Here is a 21,353-nt window from a genome sequence, read left to right on the forward strand (position 1 = left end):
TCTGTACCAAGTCTCTAAAAGGAATGGTGAGATATTTGAGATCTTTCCTTGATTTCTTTGATTCTTATTGTCCCTTCTACTTCTCTTGGTTTATATTCCATCCCCCACCCTGAACTATTTCTTAGAAGCTCTATGAGGGCATCTGTTTTGGTCTTGAAATCTCTTTTTCTTTCTCCTCTTCTTTGCTCAGGTTTTCATGAGCATTTATATGAGGGACTAAAAGAAGATATGTTTCCACAGAGCTGACAACCCTGAGAAAGAATGGGTTAAAAGAGGTGACTCTGGGACCCCTAGACTCATCCCCCCTTGGCTAGCCTCCTACCAAGTTTTAGCCCCACACAGAATGAAGAAAGACCCCTGATCTTCCTGGTTCACACTGAGAGAGTCTTTCCCAGGCTTGACAGGAATTCTAGCACCTCCTCCCAGTGGCAGGCAGGTAAAGGGCCATCACAGCCTTCCTCTCACCTGAGTTAATACCTCTTTCTACCTTCTTTTCCTTTTCACTTCACTTCTTACAACCACTTGTTTACCATTGTTACCAGATCTGTGGGGTGGAGAGTGACTGGCATGCCAGATTTCCTTCCCTGACAAGTGTGCCCCAGAAATAACTACTGTTCCAATTTCCACTAGTCATGAAGCTCCTGACTCAAATGGAAGAAGCCTTTGGTGAAAACCTCCTAGAGACATATCATTCTTGACGGGAGCTAATCTGATCTCAGGAACATTCCTAGGATTAGCAGGGATCCTACCTCTTCTTTTGTCTTTTTGGATAGAACCCGTAGCCAATCTCCGATCATACTGAGGACAGCTGCAAAGTAGGCCAGGCCAACCAGGATCCAAAACCACACGAGGGGTTTATACCATTCCCGGTAATTGATGCCAGCATTTCCCCCTGAAAACAACCAAAAGTTACTTTAATAGCGATCTACCACGTGGTCTTTGCAAAGTTCAGTCCCCAGAGAGGAGCTGAAACTCAGCTTTTAGAAAACTTAGAGCCAAAAGTTAACAGTGCAGGGATGAATAGGCAAAGATAAGGTACATCCCTTCCCTAAGGAGTCTGACATGTGGCTGAACTCTGAATCTTGACCACAAACCATAACACTTACAGACACAAAGATTAGTAGCCACATTGATCCACATGTTTTCAACCTGAGCCTGATAACAATAAAATATGACTGTTATCATACACTTGTAAAATCACTGTTTACTTTTTCCTAGCATCATTTCTGAGTTTATTATAGCACAAGAACCCTTAATTATATTGACCCTAACCCTGCAGTGATTTATGTTAAACTCTGGCTAATAAAGTGTCAGAGAAAGCAGCAGAGAAATAGTATGGCTGACTCAGTAATATCCAAGAACTGCTCAACAATCCCTGGCCAAAATAGACTTTTTCCAGTGACTGTCTGATTTCTTGTGTGAAGCTGAAAGCTGAGACTCACACAAAATTATTCCCATGTTTTTTGTCTGAACGGGGACCTGAAAACTTCAGAACAGTGAGTGGGGTAACAAATTTCTCGGGGTATTGAATAATAAAATCGGCATCACCATGTCGATTCCCTCTTACAGCACTGAATGTGCTATACCCTCTACTGGAGTCTTAGCTTACATAACCCCTTCTAAGTTGCTTCATGCTGCTCTGGGGTGTTTGCCAACATTTTTAAGATGAACTGAATGTAGTATATTTATTAAAAATTCTCACATGCACATGCCCCAGGAAGGGTGTTTTTACAATAGTGAAGCATCCTTACTCAAAAGACTTACCTAAGGCCAATACTGCATCTGGCAGGATAAGTTAATTTGCATTAAAGAATTCTGAAAAAATTGTGCAGGATACATGTATAAAGAGTTCTCACTCAAAAGATTCTCCCAGGATTGGTCCAGGATAGGGTGGGATGAGCAATGTGGAGGCAGATAAGCCAGTGCTGGCAATCCAAGTCTTAGGAACTGTTAAATGGTTCAATGTTTGATATGGCTATGGATTCATTAATAAAAAATGACACTAACAAGATGTCTTTGTTCATTGCACAGCTAGTAAGAGAAACAACCCCAGGAAGTCTTTGTGCAGTGTTGTAGATGGGGAGATTGTGGGGTTTGATATTGTGAAAGGACAGAAAAGTCCAGAAGCTGTAATGTAACCAGACCAGGTGGAATACCAGTGCAAGGTAGCTGCTATGCTCCCAATTGACATAGATGCCACTGATTCAACCTTGAGCCTTGCTCAACTGAGGCCCCTTCAGGGAGGACAATATTAGGCAGTTAAGGGGAGCAAGCCAAAAGATTCAGAACAACATACCAGACACCAGTGCCCCTCCACCCTTCTTTGTGTGTGTGTCCATGTAAGCAAAACCTTTTCTCTATCCCTCGAACACCTTTTTAGCCTTGGAGCATTCCCCTCCTGTATCTTTTCAGCTTGCCACTGAGTTAGTTGACTACATGATGTAGATTCTTCAAGTGGATCCTTGACCAGTGATTCTGAGCAGTAGCAGCAGCAGATCAGCATCACCCTGACTACTACTCTTCACTATCATCAACTGATCACCATCCAATATTTCCCTCATCCATGGGCCTTTTTAATAAATGGAAGAGGAGAAATTGTCATACACATGTACAATTACTTTTGTACTTTTCCAATCACCTGTTCTGAGTTAATTAGCACAAGTACCCTTAACTACATCAATTCTGACCCTCAGATGATTTATGTTAAACTCTGGCTAACCTAAGTGGCAGGGAAAGCAGCAGAAAAAGACACTTGGCTGACTCAGTAAGATCCAAGAAGCTGCTCGACAATCTCTGGCCAAAATATACTTTTTCCAGTGACTGTCTCTTGATTTCTTGTGCGAAACTGAAAACTGAAACCTCCACAGAATTACTCCAACATATGACAATCAGATTAGTGGTCATTTTTATCCTTAAGCTTTTTAAAACTTCATTAAGAATAATAAAATAACCATCATTAAGTAATACCAAATAGTTGGTAATTCTTAGAACCACATGTAGTTTGACTCACCTACCAAAAGAAAAATGGTGTGTGGATGTGAGTGATATTGGTCTAATATCACAGCCTTAAGATTGCCCATACAATCATGATTTCATGCTATGAGCTTGTATTTGCCTGATGCCAATTCAAAGAAAGGGGTAGGTAGAGTAATTCAAATCACAATGCTAGTATAGACTGGGACCTTCAAGGCCAGCTAGTCCAATTCCTTTATTGTACAGAGAGGAGATTATTGTTAAAAAAAATCCATCAAGCCAAATTGACCCATTGCCTGGGTCACATTGACTGGCTGTCTCGTGGAAAGGGCCAATCATTTATTTTAAGTGATTAGTTTAGCTCTCCTGCAAGCACTGACTAACGAATGGATCCACAGAGTGAGCTGGACTCCATGAACAGATTGATATCTGCCTGTTCTCACACTGGAGAGGCTGCCCAGAGAAGCAGGCAGGAAGTCCAGTTTAGGGCTTACTCCTCGCTCTTTGCTCAAGGATCATTCTTAGTAAGACTCAGAGGCCCATGTCAGTGCAGGAGACCAAATGCAGGGTGGTTGCATACAAGGCAAACATCCTACCCTTTTACTATCTTCCTAGCCCAGGAAGCTATGTCTAAGGCAGTGTACGTGGTGAATGCATGAATGATGATGGCTATAATCACTTGAGAAGTGATTACTGGTCTTTTCACTAGGTCATGGCCACAACCACCTCCAGTCATCAGTCTGAGCTCAGAAGGTGTCAAAAACTCCCAAAAGCAGATGAACTGGCACTATTGGAAGAGTCTGCAACATTCCTCAGAGCTCACAGAATGACCAAACCCACTTAGCAATGCAGCCCCTGATGACTGGACAGACTGTTGATTCTAAATAAGATTTTGGACTAACAGTTAAAGTGTTCTATGGCAAACCCCCTCTGATTTGATTTATTGGCCCTTTAGAAAAGAAAAAAAAACACCTTTTAAACAAGAAAAAGAAATCTTTTAGGCAACTCTCCTGCACTGCCTCCCCTAGAATACTATCAAATTTTTGCAACATTAAGTGTTTTCCAAGGTTGATCTTTCTCTACAGCTTCCTCCAGGTACATTTGAGTTTACCTTAGCAAGTCACCAATAAAGACTGCCGCTAGGGTGCGCTAGTAAACAAGACAATAAACTCTGTGTGTGTGTGTGTGTGTGTGTGTGTGTGTGTGTGTGTGTGTGTGTGTGTGTGTGTGTGTGTGTGTGCGCGCGCGCACGCGCGCGCCTGCCTGCCTGCCTGCCTGCCTGCCTGTCTGTCTGTCTGTGCGTGCCTATCTACGTGTATATGCAGGCATTTCTGGAATTCAGGGCTCTGTAAAGAGCCTAATGTTCAATTATCCTATTCTGCATGATGCTTGGTGTTTTATTTTTAGTAGAGCTGATGTCATGTCAAATCACAGCCACTATCGCTTCAATATCTCAGCATCTTTCCATTGCCAAAATACTATGCCAAACTTCGAAGCTTTCAAGTCATGTATTCTTCAGAGTGGTCTTTGGAAACTAGAAACTGAAGCTAAGTGGGTCAGGTCTAACTACAGCCAGCACCACAGCTTATAGGAGACCTGCATGGAGATCTCAGAACAATGGGAATTTGGTTCTCAGTCAGTTTTAAATCAGAGGACTATAAAGAGATGTATGTGTGGCCAGGGGGATGGCTCTCAGGGGGCATGTGGAGGCCCTGGGTTTGATCCTTGGTGCCCTATGGCTTCTGAAATACTTAACTGAGGTCTTGGGACCTCAGTACTACTAAAACAAGAGCACTGACATCTGGTCTGCACAGCCAGGCTAAGTATCACCAGGAGGAACAGTTTCTGGGTTCCCTGAGCACTACATGGAGTACTCTCCTTTGTGCCCTTCACCCCCGTTATGCCTCTGGCTGTACTTCATACCCTTTTCAAGAATAGTCAAGATATTGTCAAGTGCTGGCATGTACTAGGTCTGACCATTGTGGCTCTTTAATAAAATCAGAGGATCCTCATGTTCTGTAAATGTCAGAGTCCAAGGTCTCTGCTCTCTGGGTTGCTGATGAACGATTGAATGAGCTGAAGTGAGTAGTGTATTAGAACACAGGGTTTGTCACGCGGGTCCTTAAACTATCCTACTGACAGTCCAGGGGTAGAACAGAGCACTTGATCTGAAGCAGAGTCTGGTTCTAGTGATACTCAGGGGGGCAGGAGGGCTGAAGACATCTGTAAAACTGTGTTACATGGCAGTTGCCATTATATATTTTTCCCTGAGTTTATACCTCCAGAGCTCTCCTTTGTATCTACTACTGGAATTTGCCATCTTTTTGTTCTTCTCCTTTTGTCTACTGGAGTCAGAAGAGAGGTCTTTTCATTCAGAGCTACAGGTCTGTCATGAAAGGCATCAGGTGATATTTCTCCCCACAGCTCATGGACAACAGCTGACCACCATATGAAAGGAAACATGAGTAGGGTCCTAGTTTGCTTTTTTGCAAACTATTTTTTAATCACTTTCATTTTGAGATTCTTAGGAGAGAAAATTTTTACAAGCTACCTGGCCATTACATAGTGGGCCACGAGTATTTAGCTGCTCCTTTGGAGGAAATGCTCCCAAAACTACTCTTCCAAATCACCTCCCCTGAATTCTCATGGAAGTTCCCATGATAATGTTGAACAACCTTCAATGATTTCGCTCATCTCCCCCAATTTCCTGATTTCCTGGCAGTGAACTTCCTGGTCTTCTGATGTGTTCATTGCTCCATGGAAGAAAAAAAGGTATAGCTGGACACACAGTGAGGACCAAGGCCTGGGAGTTGAGTCTCAAAAGAAAGCACTGGCTTCTTCTCACCCAAGAAAATACACACATACACACAAAGAAACATGCATCCAATCAAAAAAACTATTGTTTAGGGCTGGAGAGATAGCATGGAGACAGGGTGTTTTCCTTAAATGCAGAAGGATGGTGCTTTGAATCCCGGCATTCCTATAGTCTCCCAAGCCTGCCAGGAGTGATTTCTGAGCATAGAACCAGAAGTAACACTGAGCGCTGCCAGGTGTGACCCAAAAACAAAACAAAACAAAAAATCTATTGTTTAATGTGATCCATAGCTGAGCACCTGCAACTGTCCCACTGCAACAGCAACATTCCTGCTGCTGCTCCTACTTGCTCTGGGAATGTGGCGATGTAAGAAGTTAGGGCTCATCTCATTTTCAAACTGTCTATCCCTAGAGAACATTAATGGTGGTTCATTTGTGCTTCCTGAAACATAACTTGTGGACATCTGTTTTAACATTAAAGGCTAACAAGTCCACATGTGCTTTATGTAGAATCCAGTCAACTATATTCCCTTCAGTCAGTTCTCAGCTGGGCCAATTTAACTCTTGTAGCCTGTCTTACATCCAGAATGACACAAGCACTTCTGCAGGTCTAGTGACTCTCCCATCAGTGTCAGGAAATAACATAAAAGTAGGGCTGGGTTCAAAGTCATGCTAATTTCTCTGGAGTTTCATACTTACCATTTTTAAAATCACACTTCTATCAGCTGATCCAAGGAGTCTTAGTACAATTCAGAAGCCCACATTGCATAGGAAATTCTTCCTGCCCATGCAGAATTTACATAAGGGCAGTGAGCATGGTGGTGGTGGTGTAAGAAGTTGTTGGCTTTCCTCTCAAAGTGCAAGCTATTGCTATTTCCATCAAAGAGGATCCCTGAATCTGACTGCACAGTGATGCTGCAAAGCCTTTATTAGCTTCTCTCACAACATCATTTCTCCTAAGTTTTTGAAAAGCACTATTAACAGAATGCTTGTCTAGCCCCCCCCCTTTCCTATGACAGAGAGGCTGCTTACCTGCCACAAAATCACCAAACCCCACCGTGGTGAGAGTGACCACCACGAAGTAAATGGACTCCAAGGCAGTCCACCCCTCGATGTATTTGAAAATGACAGCTGGGATCGTCACAAACACAATGCAGCCAGCCAAGATGAAGAGGATGGTGGAGATGACACGGATCTTGGTCTGGCTCACTTGCTTTTTCTAGGAAGAGTAAAGGACAAAGGTAAAGTCAGCTTTGTTTTGGTTTTAGTTTTAGACAACACCCAGTGATACTCAGAGGTTACACCTGGCTCTGCACTCAAGAATTACTCCTGGTAGTACTCGGAGAATCATAATGGATACCAGGGATAGATTCAGGATCAGACAGCTGTTCTACAATTGCTCCAGCCCTTCAAAATCAGCTTTGGGATTCTAGACTTTTGGGATCAGAAACTTTGAGGGCACTTGTGAGCTTTGCTGAAGGCTTGGATCTTCGGCCAGAAGTTTTCATTCAGGTGATCGAAGTAATTGTTAGATTTCAGAATCTTTTCATGGACACCAGGCGAAGGATCCCTGCCTAACTGAGGCATCTAATGCATTTTAGATGGTTGCACAAATTCAACCCAAGTGCTCAATCTAACCTGACTCGTGCTAACCCAAAAGAACTCGCTGCCATGTGTCATCAGATATTGAGCCCCCTGAGGAAAGCACATAAGTATGACATTCTTTCTTTTTGAGAGTCCTAGTGTTAACAGGTACATTTGGGGGACAGGGGAAGAAAATAAATGGTCTGAGAAAAGTCAGAATGTTTGCATAAAAAGGAAAACACTTGGCTCACATCTTTTTCCCTCCACACCCTCTGCAATGCACATTTCCAAATTACTCTTAACACACTATGTGCTTAAACTGAAACTGTGGTCCTCAAGTTTGTTGGGTGCATGCCCAGTATGGGACAGGATAGGAATCTGAGTTAGAATAACAGGGTTATTGTATAAAATGGGACCAGCAGCAATATCATTCATTTCTGCCTCTGAAGGAGGTATTTACAGAGTGAAATGCATTTGAAATGGGCATTAGAATGATACCTTGATAAAAGCATCATACCAATGGGTCCAGAGGTGGGCTGGAATCCTCACTGGGATTCACTTGAAAATATTCAAGACCACAGTATCTTTGAACAGAACAATCCTTAAAGGCTAGACGTGGTTAAATTCTGTTCTATTGTTTCATTACTAATGTTCAATGAGGTTCCTGGGGGCAGCTGGACCCCTTTGAGAGCCCCCAAAGTTATTTATGTGAGCTGCTGCTTGTTTGCACACCACATATGCAAATTTAGACTCCCAAAGGAATCATTATCATAGATTATTAAGGTAATCTCAATGCTGGCAATGGGGGCATCATTTCTCCTCTATAAATTGTTCTCTTAAGATGCCTAATGAAATCAAAGAGAATTAAATGTTTGTGAGAGACACTTGCTAAATCATAAATTGAGAGAGGGGATACAATTTCCAACCAAAAGGAATGAATAATAAGGCAAAGGAGGATTTGAGAAAGCACATGAGTTTGGAGATGGTGGGAAGCTGGAACACAGTACAGGATTGGTTGGTAGAAGGAAGGGAGTTGTGTAAAAAACTTTCACTCCTGATGTTTTCACTGTACTCTCTGTTGTTGAGTATAGGCAGGGAACTGCCTCCCTAGAACTCATGTGGAGCCCAAGGCATGTCTCCAGAGCTGCTGCCTCCAGGCAGGTGAGGGTGAGACCCAGGCAGTGTTTCTAGAATACTGAAGCACTTTATTATTGGGGCATTTCAGGGACTTGAGAAATCAAATGTCTTGCATGTCTATGTTTGTGTAGGTGTGTGAAAATGTGTATACCCAGACTTCGCTGGAAAAGGAAGGGGTGTGGGTGCACATTTTTAGCAGTATCTGTTATTTTGGATACTCATGTTGTTATTACCCTACATACTTTTTTTGTAAGACTATTTCCTAAATTGAACTTTTGAAAGGAGGGGTTTTGGATCTACTCCTGTCCGTGTTTGGAGTTTATTCCTAGTTCGATGCTCAAGGGTCACTTCTGGTGAGATCTGGGGATCATATATATTTTATAGATTGAAGTTGCATGCAATATATGTTTGTGAGAGACACTTGCTAAATCATAAACTGAGAGAGGGGATACAATTTCCAACCAAAAGGAATGAATAATAAGGCAAAGGAGGATTTGACGAAGCACATGAGTTTGGAGATGGTGGGAAGCTGGAAGAAGGAAAAAGGCCACAATACAGGATTAGTTGGTAGCAGGAATCCTTTTAATATATTTCTCTGGTTGCTAAACTGCACAAATTAAATTGTAGCTTTCAAGTAGCACTCCAAGTTGCCTTATAAGTCCACAAGTTTCATATCACAAGTAACCTTAATACTAAGTAGAAATTAGTTCACTATTGTAAATGGAATTAAAAAACAGCATATGGGGCCGGTGAGGTGGCACTAGAGGTAAGGTGTCTGCCTTGCAAGCACAGGCAAGGAAGGACCGCGGTTCGATCCCCTGGTGTCCCATATGGTCCCCCCCAAGCCAGGGGCAATTTCTGAGCACTTAGCCAGGAGTAACCCCTGAACATCAAACGGTTGTGGCTGAAAAAAAACTAACAAAAACAAACAAACAAAAAAAAACTTAGCATATACTGAAACATTCTCCATTCCTGTGGCTAAATAGCTAAATGACTGTAACTACTTTTGTCAGTCTCTCGGGCACCAATTTCTTCCTCTATAAAACTAGGAGATAGGGGCTGGAGAGATAGCATGGAGGAAAGGCATTTGCCTTTCATGCAGAAGGTCATTGGTTTGAATCCCGGCATCCCATATGGTCCCCGAGCATGCTAGGAGCAATTTCTGAGACTGAAGCCAAGAGTAACCCCTGAGCACTGCCGGATGTGACCCAAACCCCCTCCCCCCAAAAAAACTAGGAGATAATCATTGACCTCAAATGATTATTTTGGATGTCTAGTAAGAATGTAAAAGCTCAGCACTTTGTCTGCTACATACTCTAGATGCAAGGATTATATTTGCTGTAAAAATGTAAATCTTCCATTTGATGCAGATGGTTATAGATAGATCACCCTTTACATCTGAGAAATGGTTGATCTGCATATCTGGCTCAATCTCATCTTTGTTTATCAACAAATGGGACTACATAAAATTAAGAAGCTTCTGTGCTGCAAAAAAAAAAAAAATTCTGACCAGAATACAAAGACACCCAGAAGACTTGAGGAAACATATTTGCCCAGCACTTATCTGACAAAGCCTTCATATCCAAGATATATAAGGCACTTGCAAAACTAAACAAGGGAAAAGCAATCAACCCCAACAAAAATTAAGGACATGAATAGAAACTTCTTCAAAGAAATTTGGAACATCGTCAAAGAAGACATACAAATAGATATATTTTTAAAAATGCTCTGCAATACTCATCATTACAGAAATGCCTATTTAAAATCATAATAATAATAACCTATCACCTCATTCCAGTGAGATTAGTACACATTGAAATGAACAGGAAGGAACAACTAATGTTAGCATGGAAATAGGAGGAAAAGAATCCTCACCCACTGCTGATGGGAATGTTGACTGGTTCAACTTTTTTGGAGAACAAAATGGGACTTCTCAAAAATTCAACAATTGTGTTTACAATAATACAACAAGTCTGCTTCTTGTCATTTATCTCAAAGACCAATACATTATTCTGAAAAGATATCTGCACTCCTCTGTTCATTGCTTCTATTTACAATAGCCACAATCTAGAAACAATCTAAGTGTCCAGCAACAGATTATTGGGAGGAGAAACTGGAATAGACACTCAGTGGAATATTACTCAGCTATAAGAAAAGATAAAATATGCTTGGGGCCGGGCGGTGGCGCTGGAGGTAAGGTGCCTGCCTTACCTGCGCTAGCCTAGGACGGACCGCGGTTCGATCCCCTGGCGTCCCATATGGTCCCCCAAGAAGCCAGGAGCAACTTCTGAGCGCATAGCCAGGAGTAACCCCTGAGCATCACAGGGTGTGGCCCAAAAACCAAAAAAAAAAAAAAAAAATATGCTGTCATATTGGATGATCTATAGAAAATCATGTTGTGAGAAATTGGCTAGAAGGGGAGGGACAGATGCAGAATAATCTCTCTCATTCATGGAATGTAAAGAAACACAGTATGGAAATAACAAATACCCAGAGGCAATAGAACCTGAGAATTGCTTTATAGAATTAAGCAATGGGGGAACGAGGACTCCTGAACAATAAACGGCCACTCTGGTGGAAGGTGTGGTGTTGGAATATAGTATTCATAAAGCCTTATTGTGTCTAAAATAAACATTTTAAATAAAAATAACTTTAATAAAAAATAAATTAATAAAAAAATTTCAGGGAGTGGTCATTGTTGGCTGTTCTTTCTTAGAGCTAAATCTAATATAATTAACCTCCTTTCCATGAGAAAAATAATCCTCCTCCTTCCTTCATTTTTTTCTGTAGTGTCTAGTTTGAGCACTCAGACAGTCTTAGCACACATTCTTGGAAGGATTTTATATCCCCTTCCATTAATGTTCCTCCAGATCTTCAACATCCTGTGAAAACAGCTGAGAACTGAGATCTTATTTGTGATATCTGGAGTCAGCTGCAGAGGGACCCTGCGAGGTAGAGATCTTGCATTCTGGTCCCACTCCACCTCCCCCACTACTTCTGGAGTAAGAGCAGAGCTGTGTTTCCACAGCGAAGTTGCTAGGCAAAATCACATTGCTTATTTACCAGTAAGTAGAGCAGTTCCCCCAGAAGAAAAAGCTTTGCAAGAATGGAGAGCTAAACTAATATGCTCTTGGGCTAATAAAATGGTAATCTGGGAAAAGCTGGCTTGGTATAACATTGGAGCAGAATTGATAAAACTGTCAAATATATTTTTCCATAATTTTGTTGATTAGAATATATGCATTCTTTCCCTCTCCTTATGCAAACAGTAGTATGCAAAACCATATCCTGGTCCCACTGGCACTAACTATGGGCACTTTTTAAAATTATTTTTGTTTTGGGCACCATGCTGGGCAATTCAGGGTTTAGCTCTGACTCTGTCCTCAGGATTCACTTCTTACAGTGCTCAGAGGACCTTATAGGGTCCTGGGGATGCAACCCAGGTCAATTGCATGCAAGGCAAATGTCCTACCCACTGTGCTATCTCTTTGGCCCCATTTGTAGGCATTTTTGAAGAATTTAAACTCCACTTCCCTTCAAGTTGTCAAAATGACGTGTACAAAATATTCTGAGCCTAAGAAACGTCATAAACAGAGGGTAAGAAGTGAGTTCTCAAAGGTCTCCATAGAGAAAAATGGATGTTTTGACAAGTCTGGTGGTGTTTACGAGATTCAGATTTGAGAGCTCTAATCCACAGCCCAGTTTTCATGAAGCATAAAACTTTGCTTATTTGTGTTTACACACATAATCCTAAAAAGCAAATATATTTCCACTCTCTTGTGGCCCATTTATTTGCTTTTGAATCCTTCTGAGCATGTTCTATTCACTCGAGGTTTCCTAGAATTCTGAGATAAACAATCTTTGTTGTGTCTGGCTAAGAAACTGTCTTTGTTGTGATTTTTTAGCAGCAGACCGGAGATTTGATTTAATATTGAAGGTAACTGCAATAAAAATCCTCCAAAAAAACCTAGACATGCAGAGTTTCAGTTTATGGTTTGATTTTGTTTTGTCAAAATGTAAACATATCACCAGGGCAATACACCATAACTGAAGAATTTTTCAAAATGGGAAGCTAATAAAACCCGCACCATGAAAGAACTGACATTATCTGATTTCACTGTCTCCCACTTTGCCACAAATATGTTTTTAAAGAGCACAGTTCTAACAACTCCAGCATCAAAATCAACAGGCCTGGAGAACCAGCAACTCTATAAAGGTGAGTTTTCATTTGAGCTTTTGAAACCCCATTTGCCTCTCATTTGCAGAAATAGTGTAAACACACATTAGTGAGAATCATGCAGTAAAATCTCCATGGAGTCTACTGAAAACATCCCACTCACTCAAAAGCTGAATACACAAATCAATCTTATTTCAACCATAAAAAAGGTATTTTGACTCCAAGCTACCTTGTAGAATTCAAGGAATAACTGGCCAAGTCAGTGTCACCCCAGACAGTTGAGCTTTTGAGAAACTTTTTCTCTTGTTCACATGTTTGATGGGATTTCTTTCTGTATGTGTGTGTTGGTTTAGTTTTTAGTTTTGAGACCACACAGGACAACGCTCAGGGGTTACTCCTGGCTCTGCACTCAGCAATCACTCCTAGAGGAGTGATTAAGGCAAATGCCCTACAATCTGATCTATTGCTCAAGCCCTTAAAAAACTTTATATATATTATTTTAACTATATTTTTAATTGCTGAAACTCCATTCTGGGCACCTCTGTGGATAAAATAATGGCTCCACTCTAGGAGCACTTTAACACTTTTGAAAGTATTTTTTCTAAAATTCAGTGGCATTTAACATATGAAGGTAATACTCTATTACTTTCTCAAAACATGAACTTTGGGGTTAAAAATTCAGCCAATTTGTTTACTCTGCACAACATTTTAATAATTTTTAATATGGAAGGGTCTGTGCTAGGTTCAAGGTACACAGTAATTTAAAAAAGAAAAAATTTTTTTTGGTTTTTGGGCCACACCCAGCAGTGCTAGGGATTACTCCAACTCCTGGTTCTCCGTTCAGGAATCACTCTTGGCAGGCTATCAAGAGGACCAAATGGGATGTTGAGGAATTGACCCTGGGTCAACCGTGTGCAAGACAAGCACCATACCCTTGCACTATTGCTTGGGCTCCCTTAAATTTTTTTTATTAATTTTTTATTTTTAATTATGAAAACAAGAATGCAAAGAAAGAGGACAAGGTAAAGTTACAGTGGAAGGACAATCACCCATAACATAATTCTCTTTTAAAGGAAAGAAAAAAAATTCTCATGAACTCAATGTGCTATAGCTAGGGGAAGCAGGAGGGCACATCTGAGTCTCTGATGTCTTTGTGTCGCTATCCATGGTACTCAACCTGGAGCAGTTATTGAGGGCAACATTTATCACTTAATGACATCCCAGAGATTAAAAATAACACCTGGGAGAGAAGAAAAAAGTGTTCTCACAGCATTGGCTTGTGGAATTCGAAAGTGTGCCAACTGCATGAGACAAATTTTGGATCTTTTTTTGCTAAGAACTCAGAAGTAATGACATCGTGATCACCCCAACATAAGAAATACCCAGAGGTAACCTTGGCTAGAAAGTTCCTTCTCCTTAGGACCTGTCATACTGAGGTTTAATAGGCAGGCTCATGGAAAGAGCAGTTCCTGATAAGCCACATCAATGGAATAAGTCTACACAATCCCAATAGACACCCTGCCCAGCACCACACTTACCCAAATTCTATATTTATTGTATGTCAGTTTTAACATCCTAAAACAACCCCCCCACCCTCATGCACAGAAACACAATAGCCTTGCTCTTCCCTTATTTGGCCAGAAAAGGCTCAAGGCCAGAGTTCATTGGCCAAAAACTGTGAGCAGGGCTTTATCTGAACAGAATCAATAGTCCTCCTCATCCCATCTTGTTCCTTGTATGAGAAGAGCCTCGCTCATAGGACTTCACTCCAGCCTCACTCAGAAACTGAATGCTGGGCCTTTTTAGAACAAACAGCCCTCAAGAAGTACTTGGTGTATTCATTGTTCTATTCACAATATCCAGAATCTGGAAATAGTCCAAGTTCCCTAAAACAGATGAGTGGATAAAGAAACTTTTGTACATCTACACAATGGAATACTATAAAACTGTTAGAAAAAATGAAGTCATGAAATTCTCTTATACATGAATGAATATGGAGAGCATTATGCTGAGTAAAATGAATTATAGGGAAAGGATTAGACATAGAATAATCTCACTCATTTGTGGAATATAAGAATAAGAGTATGGTGGTAATATCCAGAGATAATAGAGACAAGGACCAGAAGAACAAATCCATGGTAGAAAGTTTGAAATTCATTTGGAACAATAAACACCCTAGAATAGCTAAAGCAATCATTGGGAAAACGAATATGAGAGGAATTACCCCAACTTTAAACTTTACTACAAAGCGATAGTTATCAAAACAGCATGGTATTGGAATAAAGACAGAACCTCAGATCAGTGGAATAGGCTTGAATACTCTGAGAATGTTCCACAGACATACAATCATCTAATTTTTGATAAAGGAGCAATAAATCCTAAATGGAGCAAAGAAAGTCTCTTCAACAAGTGGTGTTGGCATAACTGGCTAGCCACTTGCAAAAAATTGAACTTAGACCCCCAGTTAACCTCATGTACGAAGGTAAAATCCAAATGGATTAAAGACCTTGATATCAGACCCGAAATCATAAGATATATAGAACAACACATAGGCAAAACACTCCAGGACATTGAGACTACAGGCATCTTCAAGGAGGAAACTGCACTCTCAAAGCAAGTGAAAGCAGAGATTAACAGATGGAAATATATTAAGCTGAGAAGCTTCTGCTCCTCAAAGGAAATAGCACCCAGGATACAAGAGCCATCCACTGAGTAGGAGAAACTATTCACCCAATACCCATCAGATAAGGGGCTAATCTCCAAAATATACAAGGCACTGACAGAACTTTACAAGAAAAAAAACATCTAATCCCATCAAAAAATGGGGAGAAGAAATGGACAGACACTTTGACAAAGAAGAAATACAAATGGCCAAAAGACACATGAAAAAATGCTCCACATCACTAATCATCAGGGAGATGCAAATCAAAACAACTATGAGGTACCACCTCACACCACAGAGATTGGCACACATCACAAAGAATGAGAACAAACAGTTTTGGCTGGGATGTGGAGAGAAAGGAATTCTATTCACTGCTGGTGGGAATGCCGTCTAGTTCAACCTTTATGGAAAGCAATATAGAGATTCCTCCAAAAACTGGAAATCGAGCTCCCATATGATCCAGCTATACCACTCCTAGGAATATACCCTAGGAACACAAGAATACAAAAACCCCTTCCTTACACCTATATTCATTGCAGCACTATTTACCATAGCAAGACTCTGGAAACAACCCAGATGCCCTTCAACAGACGAATGGCTAAAGAAACTGTGGTACATATACACAATGGAATATTACGCAGCTGTCAGGAGAGATGAAGTCACGAAATTTTCCTATACATGACGTACATGGAATCTATTATGCTGAGTGAAATAAGTCAGAGAGAGAGAGAGAAATGCAGAATGGTCTCGCTCATCTATGGGTTTTAAGAAAAATGAAAGTCATTCTTGCAATAATAACTTTCAGACACAAAAGAGAGAAGGGCTGGAAGTTACAGCTCACCTCATGAAGCTCACCACAAACAGGGATGAGTTTTGTTAGAGAAATAACTACATTTTGAACTATCCTAATAATGAGAATGTATGAAGGAAATAGAAAGCCTGTCTAGAGTATAGGCGGGGGGTTAGGTGGGGAGCAGGGAGACTTGGGACATTGGTGATGGGAATGTTGCACTGGTGACAGGTGGTGTTCTTTACATGACTGAAACCCAAACAACACAATCATGTATGTAATCAAGATGTTTAAATAAAAATATATTTAAAAAAAAGCTTGACACAAATAGTGAAGTGTGTAGTTAGGACAGAGAAGGGACCATGATGACAATGATAGTTGGAAATGATCAGTCAGTACAAGAACTGGATGTTGAAAGAACATGAAGTTATAGGAATGATCCCCCTTCAGTAACAATATTGCAAATCACAGTGTCTATATGGAAAAAGAAGAAGGAAGAGAGAAGAAGAAAAATGTCTTCCCCAGAGGCAAGCAGGTGGGGAGGATGGGAGAAAACTGAGGACATTGATGGCTGGAAATGAGCACTGGTGAAGTGTGTTGTACATTGTATGGCTGAAATTCAATCAGCAACAACTTTGCAACTATTAATAAAACAATTATTATGAACACCTTGTAACCATGGTTTTTAATTAAGGTAATTACATATTTAAAATAGGAAGTACCTTGTGTGAGCTCCTGTCTAATTCTGACATCATGTCAGGGAGTCTACTTCTCCCAGAGTGAGAAAAAAAGCCACATTGCTTGGGTATTGAGAGAAAAAAGTATCAGGCTTCAATCTGTCCTTTCCTTGCTTTTATTTCTCAGGTGGATGGCATCTTGGGAGGGAGAGAGAGGCCACTCTTTATAGGGTTCTCTTAAAGACCCCAATCATCTTAACTCTCCTCCTCCCACCCCATTCCCACCCACTGCTGCCAGGATTCTTTAGTTAATCTACAATTTGGTAATGATTCTGCAATAATGTAAGAAAAAGGCAGGCCCATCTGCTGTGGGACTATTCTCCTCCTCAGAAAGCAGGGTCCCTTCATCAAGCTCTTGGCATGAAAGTAGCTCTTTGCCAGAAAATAATTCACACAACCAAGGCAGGAAGGTCATATCAGGGCTTCAGTGGTTGCTCTAAGAGGAAAGAAAGTATAGGGAGAGCCTCAAAGGAAGGCAGAGCCTTAACTGCCTGGAGTGATGCCAAGTCTTATTTCAAGAACTAGGGAGAGAAAGCATGGGTCCGAGGGAAGCCAGGAGCTCCATAAACACCTCGTATTATTGTGAATTGTCAGAGATGCAATCCTTCACTCTTTCTCCTCCTTCCTGGCCAGCCCACATTATATTTCAAGAGTCCCTAGAAAGTGTGGGAGCAAAAATAGTCTTCCTACTCTTGCCACAAATAGTGGTAAATGCAGTTAGGGTAGTGAAAGTTTCACTATGACAATGATAGTTGGAACTGATCACTCTGAACAAGTGCTGAAAGGGATAAAGTGATATGCATGGTACCTCTTCATTAGCAATAATGCAAACTACAGTATCAAAAAAGAAAAGAGAGAAAGAGAGAAAAGTAAAAAGCCTGCCCCAGAGGCAGGTGGAGACAGAAGAGTAGGAGGGAAACTGGAATCTTTGGTGGTAGGAAATATGCACTGGTAAAGCGTGTTGTAAATTCTACTACTGAAACTCAACCATGAACAATTTTGTAACCACAAAAGTGTAACTATAAAAATTATAAATAATTATATAAAAATTCCTTTGTAAAATGATTAAAAATAAACAAAAACTAAAAACAGTCTTCCTAGCTGCTCTTCTCAGGTATTAGTAGCCCAAAAGACAGCATCTTGGAGCTGGGAACTTTCTGGAATGACTATCCGTGTATCCAGAAATCAAGATAAGTGACAAGTAAGAATGCTATTAAGACAAAGACTCTGGGGTATAGAATGCAGAAATAGGACAATGGCTTAAGATATATAAAATTTTCCTGGAAGCCTAACAAGATTTTCCTGCCAAGTTAGTGGCTCATTCTTTCAGAAATAGGAGGATCAAAAACAAAAGAGAAAAAAGATATGCATGGTCCTGTTCAGCTTAGACTGGGAACAGAGAAGTTCCTAGAAAGTCACCCAGAAACAAATACTAAACCGAGAAGCCCTGTGCCAAGAGAATTAACAAAATCATCAAGAACTGAGAAATTTTCTTCATCAGAATCTTTTCCAAGCTGTGGATGAGATTTTATCACTTAAATACTGTCATTTGTCTCTTCAATAAATATTTATCACCCACCAGTTACTGAACCAAGCTCATTACTATAGGTCAATCTCACAAAGTGAGTGAGGGCAGAATGAATGCTAAATAAACACACAAGTGAAGGCCTGAGACAGTGCTATGGAGAAGAGTCTTACCAGGGTTCAAGAGGAAATGAATGATACAAGGGAAGTAGTTGTCCTGTCATAGGTGCTATGTAGAGTGAGCAGATTACAAATTCCCACATTGTTTAAAAAGGTTATTGTAAATTATTCATATTCGGGAAATTGGAGCTAGAGAGAAATAAACTGTGAGTTGTTCATGAACTTGAATGTGACTGTTTTCTATCACTTGGAAGGCCCCAAACAGAAAAGATAGTGAGGGCTTACTTCACTCAAGCATCACTTAGTAGAATTATACATGCACCCCTTGAAACCATTCTCATGAGAGGACCAGAGAAGCCTCAGAAACAAGACCACACAGGCCTGCTGATGCTCTCACTGGAAGGGAGATTAGGAATGGAATTGGACAGAGCCTGTGAAGCTCATTTTACTACAGTGTATTACCACTTTGTTTCCTGACCTGCCTGCCCCCTGTGGTGGTGCTGGCATGGAACTAAGCAGCTGGAGCATGAGGATATAGGTCATTTCATTTGTTTGCCATCATCTGAAACCCCATCTTTGGTCTATTCAAAGAAAAGAACCCCTCCCAGTATAGACACTGACCAATACCAGCTTCCCACTTCCTAGCTTTCCTGCAACAAGGACACCATCTGTCCCCTAAGGTGCCTCGGTCCCTACCTGAAAGACAGAAGTCACAGAGGGCAGGGATTAAAATGCTTGCCTTGCACATGGCTAATTAACACTGGTTTGATCCCTGGACTCACATATAGTCCCCCAAGCACTGCCATAAGTGATTCCTGAGCCAGTTGTAATTGTGAGCACAGCTGGATGTGGCCCATTCCCAGACCCCAGAGATATAAGTCAGATTAAATGCTATGCAAATAAGAGAGCTATGAAGACATTGAATTTAGAGTCCAATTCGGAGTTGACTTGTGCTTTCTTCCTCTCCCTCATCATAAGAAATTCCTCAGGGGGGGAGGTTCTTAGAGGTATAATTTGCACAGTTGTTTTTCCCCAGCTAGAGACCAGGTGAAACTAGGCTAGGCTAGAAACAGGAAAAAGGCAGAATGAAGACTTGATTCAAAGATCAAGAAGGCTGTGAGGGAGAAGTGTGCCCTGCAGGGTCTTCCAGGAGAGATTAACAGGGCCTACAGTCTGTGGGACCAGAAGACAAAGAATAGGCATCTGGGACAGGACTTTTGCCCAGTGTGGCTGCCCTTATTACTTTACCATCCAGGAAGAGCCTGTTGCTCAAGAGCTCAGGGAGGCAGAAAACTGGAGCAGTAAGTGCAGGAACTTGGATCCTAAGTGAGGTGGTAACATAAAGGGAGAACATGATCTGATGATGGTGGAATTGTGGCCAGCTGGGGTGGGGGATGGGTGCCAGCACATAGCAGTGACCTTGCCCAGGACTGGTTCTATGGTTGGGTCATTGTTCTTTGTTGGGTTCCTTCCCAAGTCTGGGCTCCATCCATCCCAGAGCTTCAGTTACTTACAATAACTTTTCAACAGCTTTCTTCTCTGCTGAAACAAGCCAGTTGGTTTGTTTTTTTCTTGGGTTTATTGTTTCTTGGGTCATCTAAGTGGCCTGCCTACATGTTCCTCTTCTGGAGGTTGGTAAATTTGATTTCTAACACTTGGAAGTAGGACAGAGACACAATGCCCATTAATTATCCTTCCATCTCTATAAGAAAGCCAGAATTCTGGCCTCTAAGATGCACTGAAACCAGATATGATGCAACTGATTTGAGTTATTTCTCTCTAATACTCCTAAACCTTAGAATGACTTGTAAAATGTTACTGCTTCTGAAGTGAATAGGGACAGTATTAATCCATTTACAATGGACAAATAACCAAGAATGTGTGGCTAGCCACCCCTATCCAAGGAAAAAGCAAACAACTCCAAGGGGGAGGATGTTGACCACTAAAAGGAGGCTACCAGCATTGCCTAGAGAGGACATGGGGAGAGTAGAGCCCAGTGATGTGGGAGAAATCATACACCAGCTGTTTCTGGGCCAGGACAAGTATGACACATGGAGAGAGTAAAGCCCAATGGTGTGGGAGAAATCATACACCAGCTGTTTCTATACCAGGACAAATATGACACCTGTGAGTGTCCCCCATACTTTCTGTCTGCAAGATCCAAAGTCAGAGACCCTGGGAACAGAGTAGGAGAGGCTGGCTGTCATCTTTAGGTTCCATTCAAAGGCAAAGAGAAAAGACCCAGATATGCAGTAACTACAGGTATAGGATGGAGCTCTTTGAATGTTAGACTTGCAAGTGATATTTGGGCTTTCCAGGCTTAATGATGACCACACATTCTCTTTGTGACTACAAGGAAAGGGTGAAGTAGAGGGAGGATGAATAGGGGAGCAATATTTGCCTGTAGAGGACTGAAGAAATTAGAAGGTTGCTTGACTTGCATTTGGTCAATCCAGGTTTGATCCCCAGCATCCTGTATGGTTCCATGAGTACTGCCAAGATTAATTCCTGAGCTCACAGCCAAGACTAACATCTGAGCATGGTCATGTGTGGGCCCCCCCAAAAAAAATCCAAAACTAAAAACATAACAAAACAAGTTGCCTATTGGAACAAGTTGATGAATGTAAGCAGTAACTTCTCTAAGAAAGAGCACATGGCCTTTGGGAAAGGGACTTGCCATCTTCCTTTCCTTTGTGGAATCAGCCTTGCCCTTGAAATAAAACCAGGAGAGATTAAAGTTGATAGTCCCAGGGGTCTTGAAGGAGAGATGGGCTTTGTCTGAGCCTTCAGAATTCTGTGGACATTTGCCAAAAGGAGCTGTGGAAGCCAGGCAGG

At 41.3% G+C, this 21,353-nt stretch overlaps 1 protein-coding gene across 1 annotated transcript in view; it reads right to left on the bottom strand.

Moving 5' to 3' along the window:
- Nucleotides 1-21,353, bottom strand: part of KCNK10 (potassium two pore domain channel subfamily K member 10) — an 89,187-nt gene that overhangs the window by 11,472 nt on the left and 56,362 nt on the right. Inside the window, exons 5-6 of the mRNA XM_049770716.1 lie at nucleotides 6,820-7,006; nucleotides 750-892 (exon numbers count right to left, since the gene is read on the bottom strand). Coding sequence (XP_049626673.1) covers nucleotides 750-892; nucleotides 6,820-7,006 — 330 coding nt within the window. The remainder of the gene's footprint in view (nucleotides 1-749; nucleotides 893-6,819; nucleotides 7,007-21,353) is intronic.

The sequence above is a fragment of the Suncus etruscus genome, chromosome 3 (genome assembly GCF_024139225.1).
Source record: "Suncus etruscus isolate mSunEtr1 chromosome 3, mSunEtr1.pri.cur, whole genome shotgun sequence".
In the NCBI taxonomy this organism is placed as follows: domain Eukaryota; kingdom Metazoa; phylum Chordata; class Mammalia; order Eulipotyphla; family Soricidae; genus Suncus; species Suncus etruscus.